This window comes from Pollachius pollachius (genome assembly GCF_949987615.1).
Source record: "Pollachius pollachius genome assembly, chromosome: 5".
NCBI lineage: Eukaryota > Metazoa > Chordata > Actinopteri > Gadiformes > Gadidae > Pollachius > Pollachius pollachius.
In genome coordinates, this window is record NC_136938.1 from 9,353,631 (window position 1) to 9,381,197 (window position 27,567).

Sequence of the window (27,567 nt, forward strand, 5' to 3'; positions counted from 1 at the left end):
AACAACAGGATAGACCGGTAGAGATCACGCGGCTGTGGCTCTTTTCTGGAAGGTGAGCGGGGTCAGTGAACCGTTACATAACGAAAAAGCATATAGTGAAGCACCCTCTATGAGGTTACTTCAATCTTAATTTGTTTTGAATATCTTCTAACCCTAACACTCACACTGCTTATGTCTGCTTAGACTTTCCCCTGTCCCTTTAGTTTGTGGGATTGGCCTATTACTAGTTTTTATACCTAAACACAACAATTCATGTAACTATTGCTGAGGGACTTGCTAAATTGTACAACTCGGTGAGGCCAAAATCTCAAAAAGAATTGCTAGAAACGGCCGCTTGACGGCGACAAATCGCTTACAATGTGTCTATCTATCTTAGGTGTTCAGTCATGAAACTATATACAGTCTAGTTATTACTATATGTAAATCGGTGTCGCAAAACGTTGGTTGTTATTAAGTCACACATGAAGATGTGTCTTCTAAAAGTAATTACAATCAATATTACTATAATAATAGTAATAATAGGCTACTACGAATAATAATAATTATTATTTTATTTTATATTATAGTATTATTATCAATGTTATTATGATTATTATTATTATTATTATTATGATTATCATTACAACATGGGTCACCTATATGTTGCCTTAATCTTTCTCATGCATCATATTTTACATTACCTATTAGTTTCCGTTTACTTTCTGTTGGAGTAAATCAAAAAAGAAAAAAAGAGTGCAAAAGACATTTCTATAAATCAGAGGATTCTCTCTAAGTCTGTACACATATGAAAGAAAACTTTTTATTCAGCTGCAGATGTCTCAGGCATCCGACTTAGGTATTATAAATAGGCTACTTGTGTAATTTTCTTTCTATTTCCGAGTAATCATTAGCTGACGTGATGAACAAAACACATTGCCACGTAATGGCATTTACATATGACACAATTGGGATTTCTAGGACGTAGCGCGTCTCCTAATCCTCAGGACCCGCCCACTTCCTCTGTCAATCTGAGCCATCAAGCGGTCCCGGAGCCAGAGAAAAGTTGCTGGGGACGACTAGGGACCGAACATGAGATACATGGGGAATTTCACTCTTTTACATTTAGCCATTTTTGGTGTGTTGCTTTCCATTTGCTCAGTGAAAGGTAAGAGCATTTGTAAATGTCTAACACGAAATTGTTAATCATCAAGTGATTACATCTAAATTTGATTAAGTCTTAAAGGCCGGTTATTGCATTAAGATGGTTGTGTTTCGCATGCTTACATGCTACATTTTGCTCCTATTGTCTTATTGGCTCTGTGCGTGCATTTCGTTTTTAGCTCATGTGTGTCTCTTTGTTCTTCTTTGTTGGCCAAGTACTGCGCTAAAACTCTAAAGCCCTCAATATTTCAAGCGCGACCAAAAAAATCGATCATGGCACAATCCATTAAGAAAAAGCCTACTTGTTGGTCGTTGAAAGGATATAGGTCTACAAGAATAGCACAACTAGTTGGCAAATTCTTTGAACTAATCCTCAATTCGTGGTTTTGTCATTGCTTGGTTGAATTTAGAAAATAACAGTCATTACACAAGCCTCTATTCATAGTGGATGTACCCCAATTTATCATATTCGTACAATGAATGAGTAGGCACCGTAACGGGGCCATAATGATACAAGAACACACAGAGGCGCACGGTGAACATACCTATTATGTACTCACGAAATATGAGTGTTTTGATATACATCTGATATATATGGGGGTTTGTGGATGGCAGGACAGAGGAGAGCACATAAGGTGTGAGACACGATGGCCATTTGCGTTGTTGTTTACTAGGCGTTAGACACGTGACGTGCTTTGCTGAAGGTAGGCTACTGTGTGTGTGTGTGTGTGTGTGTGTGTGTGAGTGTGTGTGGTTATATATGCAGTGTGTAAGGTATTATAGGCTATATTATTTGGGTGTTACACATATGGCCTAATGTGCGTTACTGTTTGTGTGAATCAATCAGTTATTGGCCCTATTCCTGGGGGTCCTGCTGATGCTATCATGACATCAGCAGGTGGGAGGTGGCAACCTCAGGCCACTTCGATCTTTCTGTTGTCATCTTGTGTTACTGGTGACACCCTAAGCGGTTGTTGTGTTTGTGTTCAACCTGGCTAATCCTCCAATCTCTTAATCCAGCACATGACCACCTTCTTCCATCAAGTCCAGGTCAGAGCAGGTGAAGTGCGAGAACTTCACTGGATCCCTTTTAGAGAAACCATGTTCGAAACCACATCTAACAGTCACACACTTTATTAACCGTATTATTACATAAACGTGTGGTAAAACACATTTTAATTGCAATAAAAATTTGTTCTATTGCAATATTTTGAATATTTAAGGCACTTATTTTTGTCTCTCAATAGGGGCTATTCCCAGTGCCTAGTGTGCATGCTGCAGCATCTCATTTTAGTCATAAATCCAGTCTACCCAGGACAAAGGTTTGGTTGTAACTGGGTGACATGGTTTTGAGTGAAACATCGAGTGGGTGTGAGATGTCAATTGTATGGGTAATCAAAAGCCAGGCAAGACCCGGACCAATTCACACAACTTTGCTTTCTTACACGGTGGGATTAAGTACCAGCACAGAAACACTTGGACACAAATACCTGTTGATAGACTTATCATTGTCAATGAATTCAGTGATGAACAGCATAACCCGTCATCCTGTGAAAACATTGTGTGACATTGTATACAAAATGCCAAACAAGACAAAGCAATCAATGGTTATAAATAAAGGTTAAAAGGTTATGAACGGATGTTTTGTTGTGTACATGAGTTCCCTTTCCTGCTGCTTTCAGGATCTTGAGTCCGCACTTTGGGCTCCCCACATTAAAAGCCTCCTTTGTTTATATATCTTTTTCATCCAGGTTCCTGGCACAGGAAACTGAGTTGAACATGCAGCCTCAAAATGTATAGCTGATTTCCATTCTCATTCGTCCTTCAAATGTTTGTATTCATCCCGTTAATGTTACTTTGTTTGTTATTCAGGCAACTATTGTGAGGTGAATCTCTGCGATAATGGAGGTACGTGTGTGACGGCCGTCGGAGACGACCCCTTCATCTGCATCTGCTCGGATGGCTTCGCTGGAGACACCTGCAACCTCACAGAGACCGGTACGTTAGCCAACACATGTTGTTTACAACGGTTCCCACTAAGGGTTTTATTATGCATCAAGTTTCATTTGATTGTTTCGTTCTCTCTTTCTCTTTCTCTCTCTTTCCCTCCTCTCTTTTTCTTTTTCTCTCTCACTCCTTTCTCTCTCTCTTTTCTCTCCTCTGTTTTTTTCTCTCTGTCTTTCTCTCTCTCCCTCCGCCCTCCTTCCCCTCCTGGCCTGCTTCCTCCCTCCCTCCTCGTGGGTGATGCTACCCCACAGGGCCCTGCAGTCCCAACCCCTGCAGGAACGATGGCTCGTGTGAGGCCATCAGTCCCGGCCGGCGAGGGGACGTGTTTGGAGAGTACCTGTGCAGGTGCCAGCCAGGCTTCGACGGAGCCCACTGCCAGATCAGTAAGTCGGGGCCGGGCCGGGTCTCCTCCACCGGTAGAACGAAAGGCCATGGTCTGTCAGCTGTACACCACCGACCGGTTGACGCAGACCTTAAAGCGCGTGCTTTGAGAAGTCCCTCGCTTTCTAAGAAGGCTTCCGTTTGTCTCTCTTTCCGATTACTTTGGTTTAAGATGGGTCAGGGAGGGAGCAGGTCACATAGGATCTCACACACACGCACTCAGACAGACAGACAGACAGACAGACAGACAGACATGCACACGTAGTATTTAACATTGACCGACCTAAAGGTTGAAACCCCCAGGTCCTTTTTTTCCCCCACCTACATAAATAAAAGTTCACAGAAACATACACCCACACACAAACACAAACACACACACACACACATACACAGATCCCACACACACACAAGGATCGGCAGCGTGAGAAATGTTTAGTCAGCTTCTGAATTCCATGAAAGCCCTTCATTCAGCTGGTCGCTGTGGTGGTCCTGTTGGGCGAACTAATCAAAGTCTGAGGGTGTTAGCATGCAGAAGGGCCCCTACACAGAGATCTAGCATTAAGGCCTGTTTAATGCTTCTCACAACCCCGCGGTGGCCCCCAAACAGGTTGAAGAATGGGGGAAACGTTCAGGATTTTCTTGCTATCCTCTTAACATAAACCTGGGATTATACATTTGTCTGGGAATCTAACGGGCACTAACGTCCAAGAGAGGATTGATAAATTCATTTTCAAGGGAAAAAAAACAAGACTTTTAATAAAGTAGCGTTTCTGAATATGGACAAAATTCCCAAAACAAACAGTTAATAGAATCAGGGTTAACTGATGGATTTAGATGTTTACATAGATACACATCTAAATCCGGAAAAAATGAATTAACCACATGGTTCTCATGATGACGAATTGTTCTTATTCTGCTGCCAGCAATACAGAGTTTATCCAGATTTATCTGTTAAACCAGCAGATTTTATGAAGACCACATTTAACCTAATTAAACCCAGAACAAATCAGATCCATTCTGCCGTGTAAGTGACCACTCCCTTGCCGTGGGCCTGTGCCTTGTGTATTGAGTTGAGCCCACAATGTGCGTGTGTGTTTGTGTGATTCTTGACTCAAGGCTAGGGGTTAACATGTTATCATGGGTTTGGTTAAACACCAGTGCTGACTGGTCACAGAGGCAGGGCAATGACTCATAGAAAGTTGTTTTGGAGTATCTGAAATTTTCTTTCTCTCTCACTTGCTCACTAAAATTATTTATCTAAAAATGAATGTGGTACCCAGTGTTGTCTCTGTTACTTCGTTCTGGTAAAACAAGCAATGTCCTAATCATAGCCCTAGCAGCCCTTGTTTAAAGTGTGTTCTTTTATTTAGCAAGCTTAACATGACTCATATGTGCCTTTGCACTACGACCATCCACTTCTCCAGCACTCACTGCAGTTGACAGTGTGCCTCCTTGTGGTTAATATAGGTAATAACAACATGGGGTGATTTTAGGGAATCGCACCTGATGTGAAAAGGCTTTTAAACAATCCTAATCAGCTGGTAACTCAGATTTCTTGTTCACCGGCTCTGACCCAGTAGGAAGGTTTTCTTTGTCTGTGTGTCACGTTTTGATTAACATTAGTTAATTTACACTATGCCTGCTTGGATGAGGACGATGTCGTCTTATGTGTTAACAATAACTATAATCCCTTAACTTTGTTTTCTTGCAGATGTAAATGACTGTGCTAACCATCCCTGTAAGAACAAGGGTGTCTGCAGAGACCTGGATGGGGACTACACCTGCCAGTGCCCTTCACCATATGTTGGGAAGCAATGCCATCTACGTAGGTCCCCCAGATACTAAAAACTGAAAACCTTCCAGCCTTCACGTCTTAATAGACCTCTCAATGTTCAAACTACAAGATGGTTGATGTTTTAAATGTTTCTCTATATTATGGCACAATGATAAGCAAGTATTTTGGCAAAAAACCCAGTACATATCCAGATATTAATATACCACGTATTCATTGTGTTACAATTGCTAACACTGCCCCCGTGTGGAAATTCAATGATACTGGCCATGATTTGTAGCGTTCTGTCAGTGTCATCAGATCATATACATATCGTTGGCCAGCCTTAAGGCTTAGTTATGGTTTCACGTCGGCGCAACGCAAGGGGGTTGACGGAACCATTACGTTTGCGGTGCCTCCCAAAAATGTTAACCTTGCGTCGAGGCGACGCAGCAGCAAGGGCTGTGATTGGTCCACTCACTAAAACCAGACGCAGAACCAAAACAGGTTCACGACTGCGTCGAAGCGTCTGCGTGGTCCTTGCGTTGCGTCGACGTGGAACCATCACTAGGCCTTTAGCGTAGTACATGTCAGCGATGACGCTGGTTGATCACTGCTCCTCAGGCTGCACCGCTCTGCTGGGGATGGAAGGCGGGGGGATCCTGGACTCCCAGGTCTCGGCCTCCTCCATCCACTACGGCGTGATGGGCCTGCAGTGCTGGGGCCCCGGCCTGGCCCGCCTCAACAACCAGGGCATCGTCAACGCCTGGACCTCCGCAGCAGACGACAGGAACCCCTGGATAGAGGTGAGGACGAAAAACAAAAACACATGAAACCAGGCACTGATCAGATCTGGGACCTTTATGAAATAGGCTTTGGGCCAGGCTTGCAATGGTAACACCATTGTGTGTTGTTTCGAACATACTACTCAAATATCAGTTATTATCTTATTTTATTTAATCTTTTCATGATTTGGTATTCCAAATGATCTGCTGCCCACAATGACTTCAACCTGATACTGACAGTATTAACTATATATGATCAATGTATTCTCCAGCGCTGAGAGTGACTAACAAGGCCCTGTCGCTGGCTTTAGGTCAACATGGGGAAGAAGATGCGTCTGTCGGGCATCATAACTCAAGGCGCGAGCCGCATGGGCACAGCAGAGTACATCAAGGCCTTCAAGATCGCCACCAGCTTCGACGGCAGCAACTACTCCATCCTGCGAGTGGACGGCATGAGGCATGACAAGGTACCACTGGGGTCAAGATTAGCGGGGTGGTTTGGGGCGATCATTTCAGATTCAGTTAGCAGAATGTTTGTGCTGACTCCTCTCATTTCTCCAATTAGCCAGACATCTGTCTTTGCTATTAAGCCCAAATACCTGCCTTTTAAAGGGGTGATTTCATGCTTTTTCCCGTTGCTTTAGACTGTTATATGACGTATGTGTACATGTTTTACATCTGCTAGGATAGAAAAATCCAACTCCAAGCAAGGGAGAGTATTCGCAGCCACCGAGAACACCCCAAAAAAACACTCAAACTTTACTTCTGTGATAGTGTGACGTGCGGTGGGCGTGGCTGAAGTGCAGGAGTCGCAACTCCCGGCTACCTGCAATGTTTACAACTTCTCGGGTGTGAATTCGGCAACACACGCGGATACCCTATGCTAATAGCATATTAGCAAATGCAATCATTAACCCTAAAAAAGGATAATATGGGATCTTTAAAATGGAGGGCTTTTACTTTGATAATCCAGGAAGTCCTTTCTTCATTGCTGGTGTTGTTGTACTTGTTTTGCAGTGTACTTTCCCTAGCGTCAGTTAACACGGGGCTTGTCCTCCGCAGGTCTTCGTGGCCAACATAGACAACGAAAGCACCAAGACCAACCTATTCGACCCCCCTGTGGTGGCCCAGTACATCCGGGTCATCCCTGTGGTGTGCCGAAAGGCCTGCACCCTGCGCATGGAGCTGGTGGGCTGTGAGCTCAATGGTGAGGGGGGGGAGTGGGCAGTCCAGTCCCAACCTTTAGCACCATGCTATAGAATTGTGCAACGCATTGTTTATTGCAATTCTTTGCCTCAATGCAGTTGTTGTTGTTATCTTGTGGAGAATTGTCTTTGTTTTCATTATGTTTTCATTGTTTCTCATGGTTTTCTGTAGGTTTTCCCTGAAAAATACTATAATAATAACGTCAATAGACTCACCTTGCAGTTTGGACCAAATATGATCTTTACAGTTTGCATTACAGTCGTAAAACTATAAAATCAGTCCACAGTATTAGGTTATTAGTATTATATGTCTGTTGGAAAACATTTACAGGGTGCACCCTATAACCGTGCAACCCTATAAGAAATGTTCCACAAGGCAGGGTTTTTAGGGAGTTAGGTCCACCAAAGTTGGTGACAGTCCCGATTTTGGTTCTCAGGCCCATGCACTTCACTGCATGTTGACAACTGCTTCATGCACTTTACTGCATCTTGACAACTGCTACAAGCATTTTACTCGATGTTGGCTTTTCTTCTCTGCTCCTTGCTCCTTTGGTATTTTTTATCCTCTGCTTTTGGTGTTGGGGCAGCCCTTGTAAATGTTTCTCTTCAATGAAACGTTCTACTGATGACTTTCGTTATCTGCATGTTAAAGGTAGTGTAGGCAATTTTGAGAAACCAGACACCCCTCCCTTCAGGCTGGCCCCTTCCTACAGGATTCCCTCCAAAGCCAATCCCCCAAAACACGTGACTAGCCCGCTAGCCTGAGCGATAGGTCTGCGTGGTCCTGTGGAAGACTCCGGTCATCTACTGTGAGTGCACAGGCAGAGTGCTCGCAGGTAGCCAGGTAGGTAGGTAGAGAGAAGGGTGGGCCATCCAATCATTTAATTCTGGCTGAAGCATTCTGACATTTTTGTCCGAGCACTTGATTATTGAACGCTAATTTCAACTAAAAAATGTCAAATAAACTGCCTAGCTTCAAGCAAAACGCTATATATTTTTCATTCTTGATTCTCTATTTTTATTTTTTTCTTCTTTGGGTTTGAATCATTGGGTGTTTTTCTTTCTCTATATTTCTGCCCCTCTTCTATTCTCTGCTCTTCTCCTCTGCCGTCTCTTTCCCTCTCCCCTGCTCCTCTTCGTTTTCCATTCACAGTCCGTTCAAACACGACAGGTTGCTCCGAGCCCATGGGGATGAAGTCCCGCCTGGTCTCAGATGGCCAGCTGACCGCCTCCAGTGCCCACCGCACCTGGGGCATCGACAGCTTCACCTGGCACCCTCAGTTTGCCCGACTGGACAAGCAAGGGAAGACAAATGCATGGGCAGCCGCCACTCACAACCGCTCAGAGTGGATCCAGGTGAGGGGATGTCTCATGGAGTAGAGTGGTTTGATCTATGCCAGGGTCATCGCTAAAGCATGATCAGGAAACATGAATGCAGAAGAAGATGGTTGTGGAAAAAGTGAAAGTAGGTTTTGTTTCATCAAACCTTTGTCTGTTTCCGTGAGTGTTTAGATATCACTGCAGAGTTGATTGCATAGTCTGTAGTACTCTTTCACCTCGTTGGAGATGGCGTTTTTGCATAACGATGCAGAATTTAGCCTTAAGGTCGAGTTATGGATGGACGTCGACTTAACGCAAGGGGGTACACGGACCCGTTACGTCCTTGCGGTCCCTCCTTGCGTCCACCGCAAGGGCCTGACGTGCGCCTCCCAAAAATTGTAACCTTGCGTCGAGGTGACGCAGCAGCAAGGGCTGTGATTGGTCCACTAACATAAACCCGACGTTAACCCGACGCAGAACCAAAACAGGTTCACGACAACGTTGAAGCGACTGCAAGGTCATTGCGTTGCGTCAACGTCAAACCATAACTCTACCTTTTTAGAATTGTTCATATACCAGGGCTAGGTGTAGCTGGGGCAGAGTGTTGACGTGTTGTTCCACCGGTGCACCCGTGCTTACAGGTGGACCTGGAGAAGACCAAGCGGATCACAGGCATCATCACACAGGGGGCCAAGGACTTTGGCGTGATGCAGTTTGTGTCCATGTTCAAAGTGGCCTACAGCGACGACGGGCAGATCTGGACCGTGGTGAAAGAGCAGAACGGCTTCAAGGAGCAGGTCAGATCATCGCGTGATGCCGAACAACATTCTTCCCCAAGCCTCACCCGGCCGGGACATACTCGCTCCGCTCATTGGGGTCTGGAAGGTCTGCCGTCGAGAGTGCTTTTCGAGTGGCGATGTCAGTCAATCATGCTTTGCGGACGATTGGATATGCTGCGACCAGTCGTCTCCCGCAATCTAGCTGACGTGTACTAAAGCGCTGTTTGGTCAAAGGAAACACAATTTGTGAACATTGACAACAAACAAAGCAACAATACCAGAGCAGCATCAATATTAATATATTAATTAAGCCATGGTAAAAATCGGAAAAATGGCCCAAAAATGGCAAGTCAAATCTGAAAAATGGCATTGTGCGTGGTCATTACCTTCACCTTTCACTGGGCTTCGCTGCAACACTTAGGCTGGCTTCACAAGGCTAGCCTTTTCCCAAAAACCGGTTCTCAAAGTGGCGCTGAGTATTTGTACCCATGACTGTGAATGGGACTTTGTCATGTCATGTTCTGCTTTGTCGGGTTTCATCTTCCGTCTTATCTCTTTTGCCAGGGGTTATGAACGTAGCTGGCCCCTTATTATGTCAAAGGCTGGACTTTTGGGAATACAAACTAGAACACACAGTTTATTTATACACAGACCCACATCTTTGTTTCACCCAGTTGCAAAACTCCCTCCTATTCTCTTCCTCTTTTATATGGCCCCTTGTTCCTCTATCCTTTTGGGAGGAGAAGTGATGGTCATCCCTCCCTGAGGCCTAGAGGATAGTGCTTATTCTTTTACACAAGCATGGCCTGTTCTCTGCACCTTTCAGCAAATGAGGAGAACAATGCTCTAGGACAATGCTTGGCTGCAGATGTAATAAAGAAAAAACCTTGATCTTTTTTTATAAGGGGTAGAGCTGACAAGCATTTGATTTAATGATACCGCCAGAGGCTCTCAGAGAACTCTCTGAATGACTAGGCGGGGTAGTTCAGGTGGAAGGGTGTCAGCTTGCCGGCTTAACTCCTCCAGATTTACGGCATCACAATCATTGTGTTTTTTAAGAATATACTGTTTCAAGTGACTCGGCCCACCATATGAGCAATATTTCGGGTTACCATTTAGATCAGGCGGATCGCTGCTTTCCGTTCACGTCTGACCCGTTTTCTCCCAAATTTTGCCCCCTCAGATCTTCCTGGGTAACGTTGACAACAACAGTCATAAGAAGAACTTGTTCGAGCCGGCGTTCTACGCCCGCTACGTGCGCGTGGTGCCCTGGGAGTGGCATGAACGCATCACCCTACGCATGGAGCTGCTGGGCTGCGATGACTAGAGGGCCTGAGGCCTGCAGGACCGGCCTTCAGTCTCTCCCTCCCGCTCTCTCTCTCTCTCTCTCTCTCTCTTGGATCAAAAGCACTAGCCTGCTGTACTTCCCCAGTTCACAGTGAGGTCAGATGTATTGCATTCATCTCAACATCCCATAGACGTCCCATTCTACCACTCTGGAATAGAGCTGATGTCTTCCCAGCTTTGTTGGTTGTTGAGAACCATCGAAAAAAAATGTGTATGGAGTTCGGATAGCGTAGCAGTTATAGATTTACATTTTATTATAATGCTTGCTTTTCTTGCACATGTGTGTATGATTGATTTGCTTAGACGTGTATGTTAATTTGAAGAACCGTGTGTGAGATGCTCACAATGTGTTGGTGAGTTGCACCTGCCAGGTGAATTCATCATCAACACACAGGCCCTGCGAAGAGAGAGCTGCTAGGACAACAACTGAGGCTGGACAAAGCTCTGTGCAGCGACATGCATTATGGGATATCTTAGTTTGGATCATAGCTGAGTGGATTATGTGGGGATGGAGGGAGGCGTTAATAATTAAGACATGGCATGTGATTGAAAATCCAATATGTCCATGATGTTAAACTGTTTTGCACTTTTATACAATTTAGGATATAACCTAATATTGCCAATGTTCGAAACGCTTGTCAATAACTATTTGTATGTAAAAAATATGTTTCAGAAATGATGTAGAAAACGTTTTACTTCTGTTTTTCTCACCAATAAAATGTATTAACTAAATCCCTGACTTATCTCTATCTCGTCTGCCCCTGACAAAGTGCACTAGGTGTCAAAGGTCACAGGCCACACCCAATGCATCCCTGCCAACACCCCCACCCAATTAACTTTCCAGTACTTTTCAGGAGGCCCTATCCCCATAGGGATGATGGTGTCCATATGATTTATGTGTTTTAACGATGATGTGACCCCCCCTCCCATAGTGACCTCAAGGGTTTATTTGTAGAAGGGCTGTGGGGGGGGTATTTGTCCTTCATGAATCAAGTATTTGTATCACAGTCTGTCTGGGTGGCATTACAAAGGGGAAGCCTTTTTATCTCTCTCTTTAACAAGTTATAGTAATACCCGGTGGCCATTATCAAATCTCAATGACCTTAATGATTGATTCAGCGCCTCTCCATGCTCTTTGTGTCCATCATGGAGAGCATAAAGAACTCTTAAACAGCTCTTCTGACGTCTGCATTCTCCATGCAGGACCACTGGGCCACGTCCTGCTGTTTAGAGGAGTAATGACATCCTGTTAGCCATCCCATCTCCCTGCTAGGAGCCTAGTGCTGGTATGTAGGCCCCTGGCTATAGCTTTCATGTCTACGAAACGAACACAGCCCTTCTCCTACACATCTGTCCACACTTGTTGTGTGTGTGTCTGTGTGAACGTGGGTGGGTGTTTTTCTGTTTAATATATGGTTGCATGTTTTGCATACTTCTGTGTTTGCCATAACTTGTGGATTTCAGTAAGGATACAGTGTTGATCAAAACATTTGAAAGAAATAGCAGTACTAGCTGGGGCGATCGGGGGACAAACATCTGCTTTGGAGAAAAGGTTTAGAGATAAGCCGTCCAAGCCCGTCCTTCCAACACACAAGTTCATGCACGCAGGCACGCATCCCCCCCCACACACACACACACACACACACACACACACACACACACACACACACACACACACACACACACACACACACACACACACACACACACACACACACACACAACAGCTGAAAAAAAATTGGTGGTGTTTTGGTTAATATTGTGAAACTGAAGAGATCTGTAGATATAATCTGTTGGAGACATACCAGGAAATATTTTGTTTAGATAATTGTTTGGGGCTGAAAAGTAGTTGTTGGATCACGTTTTTCTTTTCATAAGAAACTATTTGTGTATCTAAAGTTAAACAAGCAACTAGAAACATATGGGCCTTATTTATGGGCTGCAGCACTTTGAGACTGTTACTGTGGTTTAGGCCTATAGTAATACAATTGACTTGACTAGACTTAAATAACCGAGTTTCTTTCTTCACCAACATTTGGATTCATATTTACAAAATATTATATACTTAATATTTATATTTTCTTAACATGTGTTTTTCAATGTTTTAACCTCACCGAAGGAGATAATTACTTACCCCTATGTAACGCCTGACTGCCTTGCGAATGGGAGCATTTGCGTCATCTCTTGACTTGCGAGACTTTCGGCTTGACAGTTTGTTCTGCTGATTTCTGGCGTGTAGTCCTACATCTCCTTGGCTTCGTCCTTTGCGTCAATTTTTTTTCAACCATTTCCTGAAGCCTTCATAAATGATTCGAAACAGTTGGATCGATAATAGCGGTAAGAAAAAAAAAAATAACAGCGATTGTCGTGTGCATGATTATGTTATTGTCCCTAAGTCCAGCGATTCCTTTTTAGGTTGTTTAGATGAACATGTTCTAGCAAGCTTTTCTAAACATACGATATCTAGTGAAAATAGCAAAATGCAAAGAACATCATACATTAAAAAGTAACAACCTGAAACAGGATCTAGGATCAGGTAGAAGTGCGGACCTGTGATCAGAAAAAAGAGTGGGGAAAGTTAAAACAGTTTGGCATTTCCGAACGTTGACAGTTAGTTTGTTTATAAACATATATTTTGCTTTACATTTTTTGAAAACACAATCTGAAAAGTAAATATTAAGATGCTTGAAAACCTCTCAATCACCTAGAATGGACCAAAAGTCAGTGCAATGTACAGTAATATAACGCTGCCATCTGCTGGTACTTCTGTGGCACTACACGATGGATGCTGATTGAGTCAGAATAGAGTGTATTGTGTCACGCTTTATAAATCTATATATTAACTAAAGTCGACGATGGTCTCTGTTGTTCCTTTCTTATTTGGAAATACAACCTTATTTTTGCCACAGAGCCAAGGATTGTACCAGGGCACCCAAGGAAACACTTTTGAGAATAATTCCAAAGCCTTCAGAATGCATGGGCATTACACTGGTCTCCAGCTGATCATCGGACCTCTACTTCTCTCATGCTTGGCTGAAACTGGTCCCACTGACTACTTCTACCAAGACTTCCTTAATGGAAATGGCCATGGAGAAGGTTTGCACTCACTCCTGCAATAACATACCAAACGATGGTTGCAAGCACAAATCTCCAAATGACAAGTATCCATATTAGTTCATAGTTCAAAATCAAACGACACGTTTTTTTTTAAACACTGTGTCTTCAACCCGACGCCGTACATTTTGCCTCCTATGTTCCAATAGCCAGTGGTGTGAAGCTGTACGTGGACACCAGCCAGCCGGCTGTGCTTCCCGTGCGCGGGGGAAATGCCACCCTGCCGTGTAGGTTCTGGTACGACCCTGAGCTCCGCGGCCCACGGAGGGTCCGGCTGAAGTGGTCTTGGCTCCCCGCCGCCGGGGGCCGGGAGGAGGAGGACGTGCTGGTGGCCATCGGGCCGCGCAGCCGGAGCTTCGGACGCTTCAGGTTATTTGTTGATTTATGTTCTCCATTGGAGAGGGGGCGGGGGGGGGGGGTTGTATGTAAATTGGGATTTTCAACTTCCTCAATCCCGGAAAGACGATAACAAAAAAGTTCCAAATTTGTGATAACAGAATGCAGGGAAAAGTTTACCGTTGATTTTTTGATCTGTTGAACACGTGCGACGGGCCCTGGTGAAAAAAAACCTTAGAGCCAAAGCCTTTTCATAGGTGACATATAATACCACCAGGAGTAAGTTTGATTAGCCGTTACGAGCCGTTTGGATATTCTGCCTCTTCTGACATCACAAGTGGGCGTGTCCTCCTAGATTTTTGCTGGATAGATCCGTCTACCAAGTGGACGGTAGGAAACGTTACTCAACTATTGGGTCACACATCTAGGTGGGCACGCCCCCTTGTGATGTCAGATGAGGCCGATTTTCAAAAGCGGCTTGTAACGGCTATTCACACTCTGGCGGTATAATATGTCGTCGTTAAACAACACTACAGTCTACCTTTGTGTCTGAGCAGTTGTTCCGTCCCTCTGTCCGTCCACCAGGGGCAGGGTCCACCTCAGACAGGACTTCCCGGGGGACGCCACCCTGGTGATCGGCGGGCTCCACCTGAACGAGTCGGGCCGCTACCGATGCGAGGTGGTGGACGGGCTGGAGGACAGGAGCGCTGCGGTGGACGTGGAGCTGAGAGGTGGGTCCAGCCCTGGGGCTTTCACCCTCCTGAGCTCAAACTACTAGTGCACTTTGAATGAAATGTCCCTCGGCAACGGCCATTTAAGCTTGCCATTCCCAGGTGGTGGTTTGTATACAGTTAGTGGTGTTTATACAACGGCCATCTTAGAGGATGGAAGGATCTGAACAACTCCTTTCCCTTACCGCTAGACTGTGTCAGCGGCTTGAACAATGGATACATCTTCTGGTCTGAGTGGCCCTCAATGATTCATTCATCCTTCAAAGGCAGTGCACTAATCTCAACGTGAACTAATTCATGCCAATGATACAGAACTTTGAGAACAAATATTAAAAAAGAATTCTTACGCCGAGTTGCACAGTAATACGGCCAAGTATTCTAAACGGGAGCTACGTTTAGAATACTTATTTTGACCATTAAATCACTGTTTTACATTAGATAAGCCAGTGCAACACCACAGTCTGTGGGTATTACGAGTTTCTGGCACAACAGCGCCCCCCCCTTCCCCCAGCAGTACCTAATGAATCAAAATCATTCACAATCATCAGTTTACAATTCTAGAAACCACTTCAGAGTCTCTTTTCTCCCAGATTCTCAGTATGGACCCTGATGATTATCATTACCACTCATGGTGTTTTCATCAGATACATTTGTCTTCTAGTGATTATGGTGTTCAAATCGTGCTGTAATTATTGTATGAAACGCTGTAATTATTGTATAAAACGTATTGTGACGAACCCCTGCACCCCTTTTGGTCATAGCTGTTACTAGAAGGGCAGGGCTAGGTATCAGTATCCTATTGACTGATTTGACTGCACCTGATTGATTCTATGTACGATACGATACGATACAACTCTATTTGTCTGTTTGTGCTGAAATTATTTTTGCATCCCTGGTCAGCTCATTTAAGAAACAGAGGACATATACATACATATAAGACATATAGCATCAATATACAAACATGAAGACATACATGTGGGACATAAAGCATCGATAGACAAACATGTAGACACACATGGGAGACATAAAGCATAGACAAACATGAAACATGAGTCTCAGACTATATGTGATACATGGTTCTCACGTAGTCTCTAACATCTAAAATACAGACACAGTCACCGCATCCACTCACACACAAACCATATCCCATGCATTTAAACATTATTACCCCTAGACGTTTGTTTCACCTTATGTTGTACTATTTCAATAAATGACCTTGATGATTTAAAATGTATTTCAGTGAGTTGACTCCCGTTATTATGTGATGGTGGTACGAGTCCAGCGTTACAGTATCCAATGTCCCCCCCCCATGATAACCACACGTTCTCTCCCTCCCAGGTGTGGTGTTCCCCTATCAGCCGCCTCGTGGACGCTACCAACTCAACTACCAGGGCGCCCGCCAGGTCTGTGAGGAGCAGGACTCCACCCTGGCCACCTTCGACCAGCTCCTCCAATCCTGGAAGGAAGGGCTCAGCTGGTGCAACGCGGGCTGGCTGGCAGACGGGACGGTCCAGTACCCCATCACCCGGCCCAGGGTGCCCTGCGGAGGCCAGCGCCTGGCCCCGGGGGTCCGCAACTACGGCCGGCGGCACCTCCACAAACACCGCTACGACGTCTTCTGCTTCTCCTCCTCCCTCCGCGGTGAGACGGTTTGGGATCAAGTCACTTCCAGGGTCTCAAGTCACTTCCAGGGCCTCAAGTCACTTCCAGGGTCTCAAGTCACTTCCAGGGGCTCAGGTCACTTCCAGGGTCTCAAGTCACTTCGACATTTTTGCTGTGAAGGGCAATCAAAGAAGTGGTGATGACAAAACATTTGTTGTAAGACCCTTTGTTGCGCCTAAGTACTTGGTTTAATAATGCATGATCATGGGAAGAAACACTGGCAATATGAACCAAGCATGCTCACAGAAGCAATGGGGGAACAAACTTTGACGTTGCATGGAGACTTTAACAGTGATGGACGCGCGACTGTATTCCGTGACTGTTACAGTCTTTTTGTGCTGATCCAAAGGACAACCAGCTAAGACACCCTGAATTCCTGCCAATGTGTTCTAGGATGTTCAGGTCATTTGGTACAGGAAATAATCAGATCAGGAAAATGAATGGAGTGCCGGACAACAAAAGGACTCCCGTGTTTGTGTGTCTAATCTAATCGTGCGTCTTGTGGTTCCTCAGGGGAAGTGTACTACCTCCCGCACCTAGACAAGCTGAACCTGACCGTGGCTCAGGAGGCGTGCAATGAGGACGGGGCCCAGATCGCCAAGGTGGGCCAGCTCTACGCCGCCTGGAAGTTCACCGGGCTGGACCGCTGCGATGCCGGCTGGCTGTCGGATGGCAGCCTCCGCTATCCCATAATAACGCCGCGGAACAACTGCGGTTCCTCTGAGCCCGGAGTGCGAAGCTTCGGATTTCCCCCTCCGCAACACAAGCACGGCGTTTACTGCTTCAAGTCTGCTGCCGATTAAACACAACGTGGAAAGGAGCGCTCCTTTTTGGTGGCGGATACGTCACAGCAGATTCACAGTGCACTCCCACCTATTGATATCGAGAATAGACGAGAATCTCCTACCAGAACGTAAAATTGAAAGTCAAAGTCAGCTTTATTGTCAATTGCAAAATATGTGCCAGACAAATAGAGGAATCCAAATAAGGAGAAAATCAGGCATTGAGGAGGATACCTCAGATAGAGTCAAGCATATCAGAAAACCTGTTATCCTTATATATTCACTGTATGTGTCACAGTATACTGTTTGTGTGACAGTACATTAATGTACGCAGCATCATCAGCCCACTGAGGGTTTTTTTTAATTCAGAGAAAGTTTTACATTAAGAAAATGTATGTTACTGTTATTTTTACCTTGTTTTTCAGCCTTTACTCCAATGTACTCCAACCCATAATAATCCATCTATTGTTGGATGGATTTTATTCCGATAAAGGATTGGAATGGATTTACCAACAGGGCACAAATAAATATATTGCATTTTAGATGATTTACAGCCAGAAGGTGGCAGTATAGTTCCAATTAGTTTCCCAATGACAGCAATCTTTGCACATTCTGTCCTGCTTGACTTTTCTGTCTGGATCGTAGACTGAATATAAGTCTGGATGAATAGATGATGGCATTACAGTCATCTCACTATACTGCATTTATTGTACTTTGTTGCACTAAAGCAATGGTAGAAGTTATGCTAAATTTATGAAAACAAGAAACAAAATCAAAGTATGTAATTTAACACACTGCAGCAATGCGACACTTAATGTCACATGCAACATTTGACACACATGCTGCACATATTTTGGAATGCTCTGTCGGCTGCTCATACACAGCAATAAAGAACAACTAAATGTTATAAGAGAATACTTTGACAACAAATGTTAACAACTACGTTTTTCTTTCTTTATGGGAAAGGCACTGGAAAAAAACATGTTAACTGGTGTGTGTGCGTGTGTGCGTGCGTGTGTGTGTGTGTGAGGCTAACATACAGATGGCCTTTATGGTAGGTCTAATATATAAACTTCACCAGCAGTTGTCAGTAGCTACAGATTCATCCCAAAAGTTAGGCGACTGATCAAAATCATCAATCAAAATGTACACTACTATTAACTGTTTGTAAATTCCCCGTCGTTGATTCCTTCCTGACTGCATCTGCCTTGTCCACCACAAGGAACAGTTCACTTGGGTCTGGCTGTAAAAAAGATTGCTTACGCCAATAAAGGCGCAGAGAAGAGAAATTTAAACGGCGGCTGAAAACAACATTTTTCTGACCGGCGGCTGAAATAGCAAAAGGCGCATTGTCACAACCATGCCCGTAGCCAGCTATGAGGTCACCGAGGTCAGGACCTCGATCGTTTCCTTAAAGCTGAAAATAAAATGTGCAACATAAAATCACCGGGTGAGAACTTCTCCTTAATTCAGTTTAGAATTGTTACTTTGTGTCCGCTGTCTGGGACATCTGGTGGTGCGTAAGAAAGCGTGGTGTTATCTGGATGTTTTAGTCCTTAATCAAAAGATAATAATAACGAAATAGTGAGTGCTATTCTCATTGATCAAAATAATTAGAATTACATGAAGAAGAAGTTGTATTTATTAGTATTAATAATAATAAAAGTTAGTTGTTTATTATTATTATTATTATTATTATTATTATTATTATTATTATTATTATTATATTATACTTATTACCATTACCATTACCATTCATGACTTCAAAAACAAGCAGTAAATTTCAACACTAAGTCCAACAAATGTATTTTTCTTAGGTGCTAACCCCAAAAAAGATGGTGTGTGTGTGTGTGTGTGTGTGTGTGTGTGTGTGTGTGTGTGGGTGTGTGTGTGTGTGTGTGTGTGTGTGTGTGTGTGTGTGTGCCTTTTGGCTCGTGCTTTATTAAACATATCTGGGAGGACTAGTTGAATAATATTCTCAGGTAGCTGTGATTGTGTCCCTTTGATGCATGACCCGTATAGGCTTATACAATCCCTTTGATGATCTCATTGCGCAGTGATTAAGAGAAAACATTTTCCTCCCGGAGCAGTCATGGGGTAATGACACAATGCAGCGTCCAGGATATGCTTAATGAAGCAGTTGTGAAACATTAAAATAAACTGTACTCAGAAAGTAACATTGGGGTTTAGTGGAAAGTGATTCAACAATGCTGACGTGGAAAAATAACATCTTCTAATGTTGAAAAAAATTGGTGCCGTGGTAAGATACACACCTTTCTCCTCGGGCAAGAACTATGCAATGAATCCTGCCACAAATAGATGCATCCTCCAAACCATAGCCGAGGTTATGCAGGGAGGAGTAAAGTGCAGCCTAAGTGATATTTTGGAATAACCTCGGTAAAACCGCATTGCATTGGTTTTGTACAGCTTTATACAAAAGAGTGGCTGTCTAATATCATTTGGATGACACCCCTCAGGTTGGTTGCTGATCTTGGAATAAAAGCAATACTTTATTATTGTAGACACATAATACTTTTATAGGCATCATACACACATTCTTATACTGAAGAGGAACGGGCTACTACAGAGAAAATATATGAAAAGGGGGAACAATGAACTTGAATATTGCATATCAAATTCCTTTGAATTGGTATTTATAACAATAGAATAGGCTGTGCAATAATAAACTCAATAGATTCAAAGTGTCTGTTAATCATACTATACATGAAACTCTATCTACCCTACGGTTAGAATAAAGTTAAGCTGGGGGGTATGGATGTTTGGAAAAGACAGCAACAGAAACATCTGCTTCAAATAAACAATGTTAGCAATTATGTGTGGGTTTTTTAAGTAGGTGAAAGAAATGTCTTATTATGCATCCGTGCTGGGTGAAAGACGGGGTGGGCACTGAAAATAAGCCTCACTGATTGGCTTCTCGGTTTTGTTTCCGTAGTCAAGGAGTGAATATATAGCCAATCGTTGCACACTGTTGGGTATGTGTAGCAGGAAGGCAAACTCAAGGCTCTCTCTCGGTGGAAGACGGCAACGAAGTGACATCTCACTGCTTTCACCAAACTCTACAATGGAGGAATTAAGTAGTTGACGTTTCCTGTAACCTTCTCTTTTAAGCTTTCTTCCGTCTGATCACTGTGTCCACGAACTTCAGTTCATCGGTCCTGTTTTCAGCGACGTTTTCCGCGACTTTCGGTCCTTTCACGATCCAAAAATGAAGATCATAATCGGCATTGGCGGGTAAGTCCGATGAATGAGAGCATGGAAGGCCATAGCACGTGGAACACGCCCGCAGATCGGCCTTCGCGTGGCCACATATATCGTTTTACCATTTGAAGATGTGTCGTTATACTACACCAAAAGCGTTGTTTGTATGCATTCCTTCTTGCCACCTGGAAATCAAACTATATTTGGGGGTCTGAGTAAACCGGAAATCACCTCATGTTCGGAATATCTTAAATCTGGCTAGCTATAGGGCATATGGGCGGGCTGGCTTGAGGCCGACCATTGTCAGCAAATGCATGGTGGTTCGTTGGGTTATAGTGTTTAATAACCATGTGTATTTACCATTGCTTTTTAAAGGGTTACCAACGGAGGTAAAACCACCCTCACCAACAAATTAATCAAGAACCTCCCTAACTGCTGCGTCGTACACCAGGATGACTTCTTCAAGGTGAGTTTCGCATGTCTTTTGGTTTTCTAAGAGTACAATTGCTTTTCAGACGGTAGAAGTAAGAGTTAGTTCTTGTCTAGGTTTGCTGTACGATTTGTATTATTCTTGCCGAATGTACCATTGATGTTGTTCCGTTCAAATATATACATTGGTATGTGCCAAGCGCCTCTTGTTTGAGTAGAGCCCTCCATATGTCAGATTGTAGTTCTAGTAGAATGTACCTGGGTACATCATATCCATGTATGTTTCAGCCCCAAGATCAGATTGAAGTTGGTGAAGATGGCTTTAAGCAGTACGATGGTAAGCCTGGGTCTTTATGGAAGGGTTTTGTGTGTTGGCCAAACGCTGCACATTTCATAAACACAAGTCTGTTTTGCCTCTGTCACTTACACCTTGTGTTTCTTGTTTGTTTCCCCCCCCCCCCCCCCCCCCCCGTCCCCTCTCTCGCCACCCTCTTTGCTGCAATGGTTCGCTATAACATAGTACTTGCTTCTCTGGACATGGACGCCATGATGTGCACCATCTACGCATGGCTTGACAACCCAGTGAAGTTTGAGAAGTCTCACGGAATCAACAACCGCCTTGACACAGAGATACTGAAGGAGTCTGACCAAAAGGATGAGGTGGAGGAAACTCACATCCTCATCGTGGAGGGCTTTCTGCTTTACACCTATGGGTGAGTACTATGGGGCAATATCTGATGGGCAACTGGTCTCCTTCAGCGAAATGGCTTTGGGGGGCGGCTGTCTGACCGACTTTGTTCTATCTGCAGACCTTTGATCGACGTACTGAACCAACGCTATTTTATTACCATTCCATACGAAGAATGCAAAAAGAGGAGGAGGTGAGTGTCCTAAGAGTGTTTGTAAGCAGGTGTAGTTAATATTTGTTTGTTTTGGTGGCTAATGGGACTGTCTTGTCTGGTCAGCTCAAGGAACTATTCGTGGCCGGATCCACCAGGCCTTTTCGACGGCCACGTCTGGCCCATGTACGTCAAACACAAGAACATCATGGAAGAGACTGGAGTTGATGTCGGTAAGTGTTTGAGTGTGGCAATCCCAATAGGAGGTGTACCTCCCTTCCAATTTGATTATCCACATGCATCGTTTGGCCATGCCAAATGCATTCTCTAGTACACATCTCCATTTTATTCTCTGTTGATGTTAAATCTTATTTATATTCTCTTTACAGTGCAGCTAGATGGCAGAAGATCCAAGGAGCAACTGTACAACTTTGTGTACGGAGACATTCTGAACATCCAGAACAAGCAAGGAACAAAGGTGCAGACGTGTTTATTGTTCGACGTGTTGTATTCTATTGCCGTGCGCTTTTATGTTTGACACTCAGATTATTTCTGTCCTCTGTGCAGGTCATGTGATCGGCCAAGAAGGGCATCCGGTCAGCCTGCGGCACCACCACCAACTGCTCTGCCTAACTTTTTCTACCCTGTGGCTCATTTTAGCTGACAATTGGGACTTTTCTAAACATAACTTATTTACCTGATAGAATGAAATGCTGGCATGTTTATTTTATTTTTTACGTAACAACAATATTTATTTTGTTTTTTTTAACATCGGCTACATTCAGAAGATTATACAGAAAAGTTCTGAGGATGCTTGCACTTGGTTATTCATTTCAATAAATGACCCATTCTGTAAAAATGTGTCCTTGGGCCTGACTTTGCGTCTCCACATTAGCTCTTGTGCCGGCTTGCTTTGTAAACGACTATCACTCCAGAGGGAATCTGCTCTATTCCCATGCTTACAAATTACCTTGTTTTGTCTGTGCATATAAGCCCCACCCTTTACCACCGACCTTAGTAGTTACTTCAAATGAGGCGGTATCATACAACATTTGCAATCAGCTACTAGGTGGCAGTTTTCAGTGATACAGGGGTGAGATCAGTGTGTAATAAACTCAGCCGATGTCTGATTACATGACCCTTGATTCCAAGTGCAGTTGCAACACTTGCAGTAAGTACATTTGTAACAAGTGAGTCTTGAACATGAACTGGAAGAAAATAATATGGCCATCTAAAGCTAATGGGTTTGGACTCAATGAATGGCCATATAAAACGTGACCAGTTGGATATTGTGTTGAGCAAACACTGGATTAATAAAGAAATTAAAACAATTGTGAATTCATAAAATGCAAAATGGGGTTTGTAATAAAGATAACTAATGCACAATATATGCTGTGTGAACGTGCGTATGCAAGCACTTGTTCTTCAACTGGAACTAAAGAGGAGGTGGTCAAAATGCCAGTGCCCTTGTGTTATGTAACATGAGAGAACACTTCCCCTGGAAGTGGGACTCACTAGAACAAAGAGTGGCCATCGCCTGCTTGTTTAAGAGTTCTTGCATTCAGGTCCCTACTTCAGTTCTCTTAAGGGGTGATTACCAGAACCTTGAAGTTTAAGTTGAGTAGAATTCACCATCAATAAGATCATTGTAAATAAAAGGTTTATTCCAGTTCTATTATATTTCTCAAAACACTGACTTTGTCTATGTTCCATAACTTCAAATACAAAGTATCAAGTATGCCTATATATATATTTTCTAAACTACTAAGAACCTTGTACATCTCCTTATGAGCAACGTTAACCATGACTGTCACGAACACCTGGTGTGTGGAATTGTCTGAAATTCACTTGGGACAAAGGAGCTCTTGTGAAGCGTCACACCATCCAGCATAACACACAAACCAGTGACTCACGGAATAACATATTACCATGGCTAGTGTTCATAGTGTCCAGACCAGGGCTCCCACTCACGCTCCACTGACCTCTCCACCACTTCACAACCACAGGAAAACTTCTAACATCCTACAAACGGGGTTCCCACCCTGCCTTGCAGCAGCTTATCTTTCTCAGACAGAGAACCACGTACCCATGTCACACATTAGCCAATGATGATTGGAGGCCTCATGGCATCATGGCACCGATTCATATGGAGCCAGAACATGGATGTGCTTGCTTCTGTGTGTGTGTGTCTGTGTGTGTGCCTCTTGGTGTGCCGCTTGTGTATGCATGCCTGTGTGTGTGCAGGTGTGTGTGTGTGCGTGTGTGTGTCTGTGTTCCTAAAGTGTCGTTTAATCTTGTTAATTTTTTTTTTTTTTTTTTTTTTATTGATACTAATTCCAAGTATTTTAAGTTTCTTGCAGTAGAAAATAGGATTTGATTAGAGTCATAGTTTGGGTTTTGTATACCCTCTACCATGGGGATTTACAGTCATGTGTGTCACAAAGAAAACACCTTTTGTGCAAGTGAACTGAGAAGAATAGAGGCCCAGTAACTTCTCCATGTGATGACCCATAACTTCACTAAGGGTTCTTTGGCATCATCATGTCTTAAATTGATCATTCAAGTCATTCAATTAGGAGTTTAAACTACGTAGTATTTTGTATCGAACCGGCCATATCCAGTCTATTTGGGCATGGAGGTGGGAGATAAGTGCTTATACAACTGTACTGTACTTTCTCGTGTACATTTGTCAACACCCTCCCCCCTCCCCAGTCTCTGTGCTTTATCGATTGAGATCAGCATGTGAAAACACACTTTTGTATTTGTTTGTACAATGAAATAAATATAACTGGATGTCTTTTTTGGGTTAATTTTCTTCATTTTCATCCCCAAGCAGATTTATAATTTAACATAATTTGGATTGCTATTGATTACTATGTAGCCTACTTAATACACACGTGTGCACACACAAACACCCACACACATACACAAGCATTCAAAAACAATAAAAAGTGGTGCACGATTCCTGCTCAAAGTTTGGAAATTTGATATGAAGCTCGAAAATGATTGGCTGAAAATAATTAACAAGCCTATATGGTAATCCATATTGCCAAAGAATAGAGGTGGACAGTGTTGGATGGATATGGGACAGACTGGGCACCAATTTTATGCTGTGTTTTTTTGTACTGTCAACAACTCAAAGGTACATAAAACCATAGATAATTAATCTTCCTTTGCTTACATACAATGCAAAAGCAAAGGCTAAGCTTGGTTTCTTAAATAAGTAAACAATGTCTACATTTGTCCTCATGGCTCATAGTTGGCTATGTGGAAGCTAAGAAGCAGCTCATCTTTGATGGATGCAGCCGTCGAATTTAAGGTGAACCTTGTAGAAAGCTGGTGATAGATGCTGTTTACTGTTTTCACAAAGCGGCAGTTATCTCAACCGCGCTCACCGCCAGACCCAGAATTACAAGGAGGAAATACTGGATCCTGCTGGATCTTGTGTGTGAGTGTAGAAGTGTGCCTGTGTGTGCGTCTTCAACTTGATGTGGTGTGTATTTGTATGTGTGGGTGTCTGTGTCTGTCTGTGTAAGGGCACGTGTGTGCAAGCCTGTGTCTTTAAGTGTACTTTCTCTCTCTCTCTGTCCGTCTCCCACTCTCTCTCTCTCTCTCTCTCTCTCTCTCTCTCTCTCTCTCTCTCTCTCTCTCTCTCTCTCTCTCTCTCTCTCTCTCTCTCTCTCTCTCTCTCTCTCTCTCTCTCTCTCTCTCTGTCTACCTCTCTCGCTCACCTCTGCAGGATGGATCCAGGGCAGGAAGAACAGCAGCCAGTCTTCTGTGGTCAGACACAAACGGTGTGTGTCAACTTAGTTTGTGTCAACAACACAGTAAATCCTTCCTTCAGACCTCTGCATCGTTCAAGTTTAGATTCTCCTCACCCCGCCTCAACCAGCTCACTCAGTGTGTGAGCGTCAGTACACCTGTTATATGTTATATAAACCTCTGCTTGCTAGCCCATGACAATGTTGATGGCTGTGGGTCTGTATATATCTCATCACATGTGGACGCTAAAAAAACATTGTTATTCTCAGTTTTATCATCCCTCTCTCATTTCATTACTGTCCACACTCCCGTATAAAGGGCAGGGAAAACAAAAAACAGGGATAAACATGTTTAGAAATCATCCTTACCCCCCCCTCCACAACCACAATTATGTTGCTCTTCAAAAGCCCAATTGCCAAACTAGGACGCACACGCTTCTATTTTTGCTGATTTACTGCCGCTTGTGAAGAAGCAAATTAAAACCTGACATTTACCCTGTAAAACACTGTGTTCCTTACGTGTGTTATTTTTTTCTAAGAACTTGTTTTGAACACGAAAAGCCAAAATGGCCGTTCAATTTGGTGTCAAACTATGTTGGGGCCTTGCCCAACAGCCTGGTGTTTTGGGACTGTCGTCTACCTACTGTGGTACACACCAGACATGTCTGTGTTTATGCTGAAGCACAAGCTTGACCTTGGGAGAAGAAAGTACAGCGCTAGTGGCGACAACAAGTCTTTGTCTAGCTCCTATATACTGTATGGATCGTGGTTAAGATATAATTTGTATATCTTATGTGTACCCTCACAGTGGGGCGCCCAGCCGCGAGGAATGTGAAAACAAAACAAAAGTCTTTTTCTGTCCATATACAATGAAAAATAAATATTGGTTTATTGTAAGTATATACACTATAAACGTTTGGTACAAATATTGTTATGTTTGATTGGCCCAGCATGATGCTCTCCATGGCAATGGGCTTGGTTGAGGGACTGGTAGGATCTCAACCGTTGTTGAGACTCTAAATATTATGTTGACAGAGACACACTCGGTAGCATCCGCTGAGTCAGGGAGGCCTAATTGTTGTGTTTTCCATGCCTATCCCTGCTTGCGTATGAAGAGTTATGTAAGAGGCTAACCAAAAGGGAAAGTTTGCTCATATAAACCCGCTTTGGCCTATACACCCGCACACACACACAGATACGTTTTCCAGGACTGCTGGTCTATACGGTGCATGGAATAGCACCCACGGTCAGACGCACGAATGGTAAAAATCAAAACAAGACAACCCTGAGGAATTATAACCATCATATTAGCAACATGGGTCAGTGGACCATATCCTGTTATGGTGAGCCTGGGAGGGGCACCAGCCCCAGTCTGGCATAGGCCGCCACCTCCTACTCAGCAGCCAAATGATTCAGTGTTTACCAAGTCAGGGAGACTGCCCACTACGACACCATATGCCGTAGTGGCTGCTAGCAACTCACTCGCGGTTTTGGCTATGAGGGCTTTGTTTTCTTCCTGTCGACGGCCAAGTTTCTAAAAGCAGACGCGAGTCCAGACCAAAAGCCAGGCCGCTGAGAGGCGCAGAGCCCAACCTTAGAGAAACCACTGCCTCGCTGAGGTTGTCTGGCCCTCCACCCCTATCCACCCCCTCAGCCTCGGAGAGTCAAAGGGTCCTATTCACTCAAAACACACTCACCTACTTCTGTCTAGAATAACACAAACCCACACGGTCCAGGATTGCAACAATAGGCCGGAGTAGTTCGATTTTGGTCTATTGTGTTTCTATAGGCGAAATATAGGTGAAATGCAAGGAGGAATCTAATACAAAACACCAATAATGAGAACAAGACATGGATATGAGATGTTGTCCCTGCTCATAAAACAACAACAATATTAATCAAGACTGGTTACAATATGAATCTCTAATTTGGGTCCACGCCCTTCCTTGGCTACAGTGC

At 43.8% G+C, this 27,567-nt stretch overlaps 3 protein-coding genes across 4 annotated transcripts; all 3 read left to right on the forward strand.

Annotated features, from left to right (window-relative positions):
* The first annotated feature begins 1,017 nt into the window (after positions 1-1,017).
* On the forward strand, positions 1,018-11,401 carry LOC307075709 (lactadherin-like). 2 transcript variants are annotated; one of them, XM_079736384.1, is made up of 10 exons: positions 1,018-1,144; positions 3,013-3,138; positions 3,399-3,530; positions 5,240-5,353; positions 5,924-6,105; positions 6,396-6,551; positions 7,147-7,291; positions 8,443-8,645; positions 9,251-9,406; positions 10,572-11,401. In XM_079736384.1, the coding sequence occupies exons 1-10, from the start codon at positions 1,069-1,071 to the stop codon at positions 10,713-10,715; spliced, it is 1,434 nt and encodes a 477-aa protein (XP_079592510.1). In that variant the 5' UTR covers positions 1,018-1,068; the 3' UTR covers positions 10,716-11,401. The 2 variants fall into 2 exon arrangements, with proteins under 2 accessions (XP_079592510.1, XP_079592511.1); XM_079736385.1 differs by having other exon boundaries at positions 8,461-8,645.
* A 1,285-nt stretch (positions 11,402-12,686) lies between these two features.
* LOC307075558 (hyaluronan and proteoglycan link protein 3-like) lies at positions 12,687-18,781 on the forward strand. Its single transcript, XM_079736188.1, has 6 exons — positions 12,687-13,072; positions 13,645-13,831; positions 13,999-14,218; positions 14,771-14,916; positions 16,255-16,557; positions 17,092-18,781. Exons 2-6 carry the CDS (start codon positions 13,708-13,710, stop codon positions 17,379-17,381), a joined length of 1,083 nt encoding a protein of 360 aa, XP_079592314.1. The 5' UTR covers positions 12,687-13,072; positions 13,645-13,707; the 3' UTR covers positions 17,382-18,781.
* Positions 18,782-20,375: 1,594 nt separating this feature from the next.
* mibp2 (muscle-specific beta 1 integrin binding protein 2) lies at positions 20,376-22,902 on the forward strand. The gene is made up of 8 exons (XM_079737192.1): positions 20,376-20,612; positions 20,955-21,045; positions 21,297-21,345; positions 21,529-21,721; positions 21,818-21,889; positions 21,974-22,080; positions 22,237-22,325; positions 22,415-22,902. The coding sequence occupies exons 1-8, from the start codon at positions 20,587-20,589 to the stop codon at positions 22,421-22,423; spliced, it is 636 nt and encodes a 211-aa protein (XP_079593318.1). The 5' UTR covers positions 20,376-20,586; the 3' UTR covers positions 22,424-22,902.
* The last annotated feature ends 4,665 nt before the right edge of the window (positions 22,903-27,567 follow it).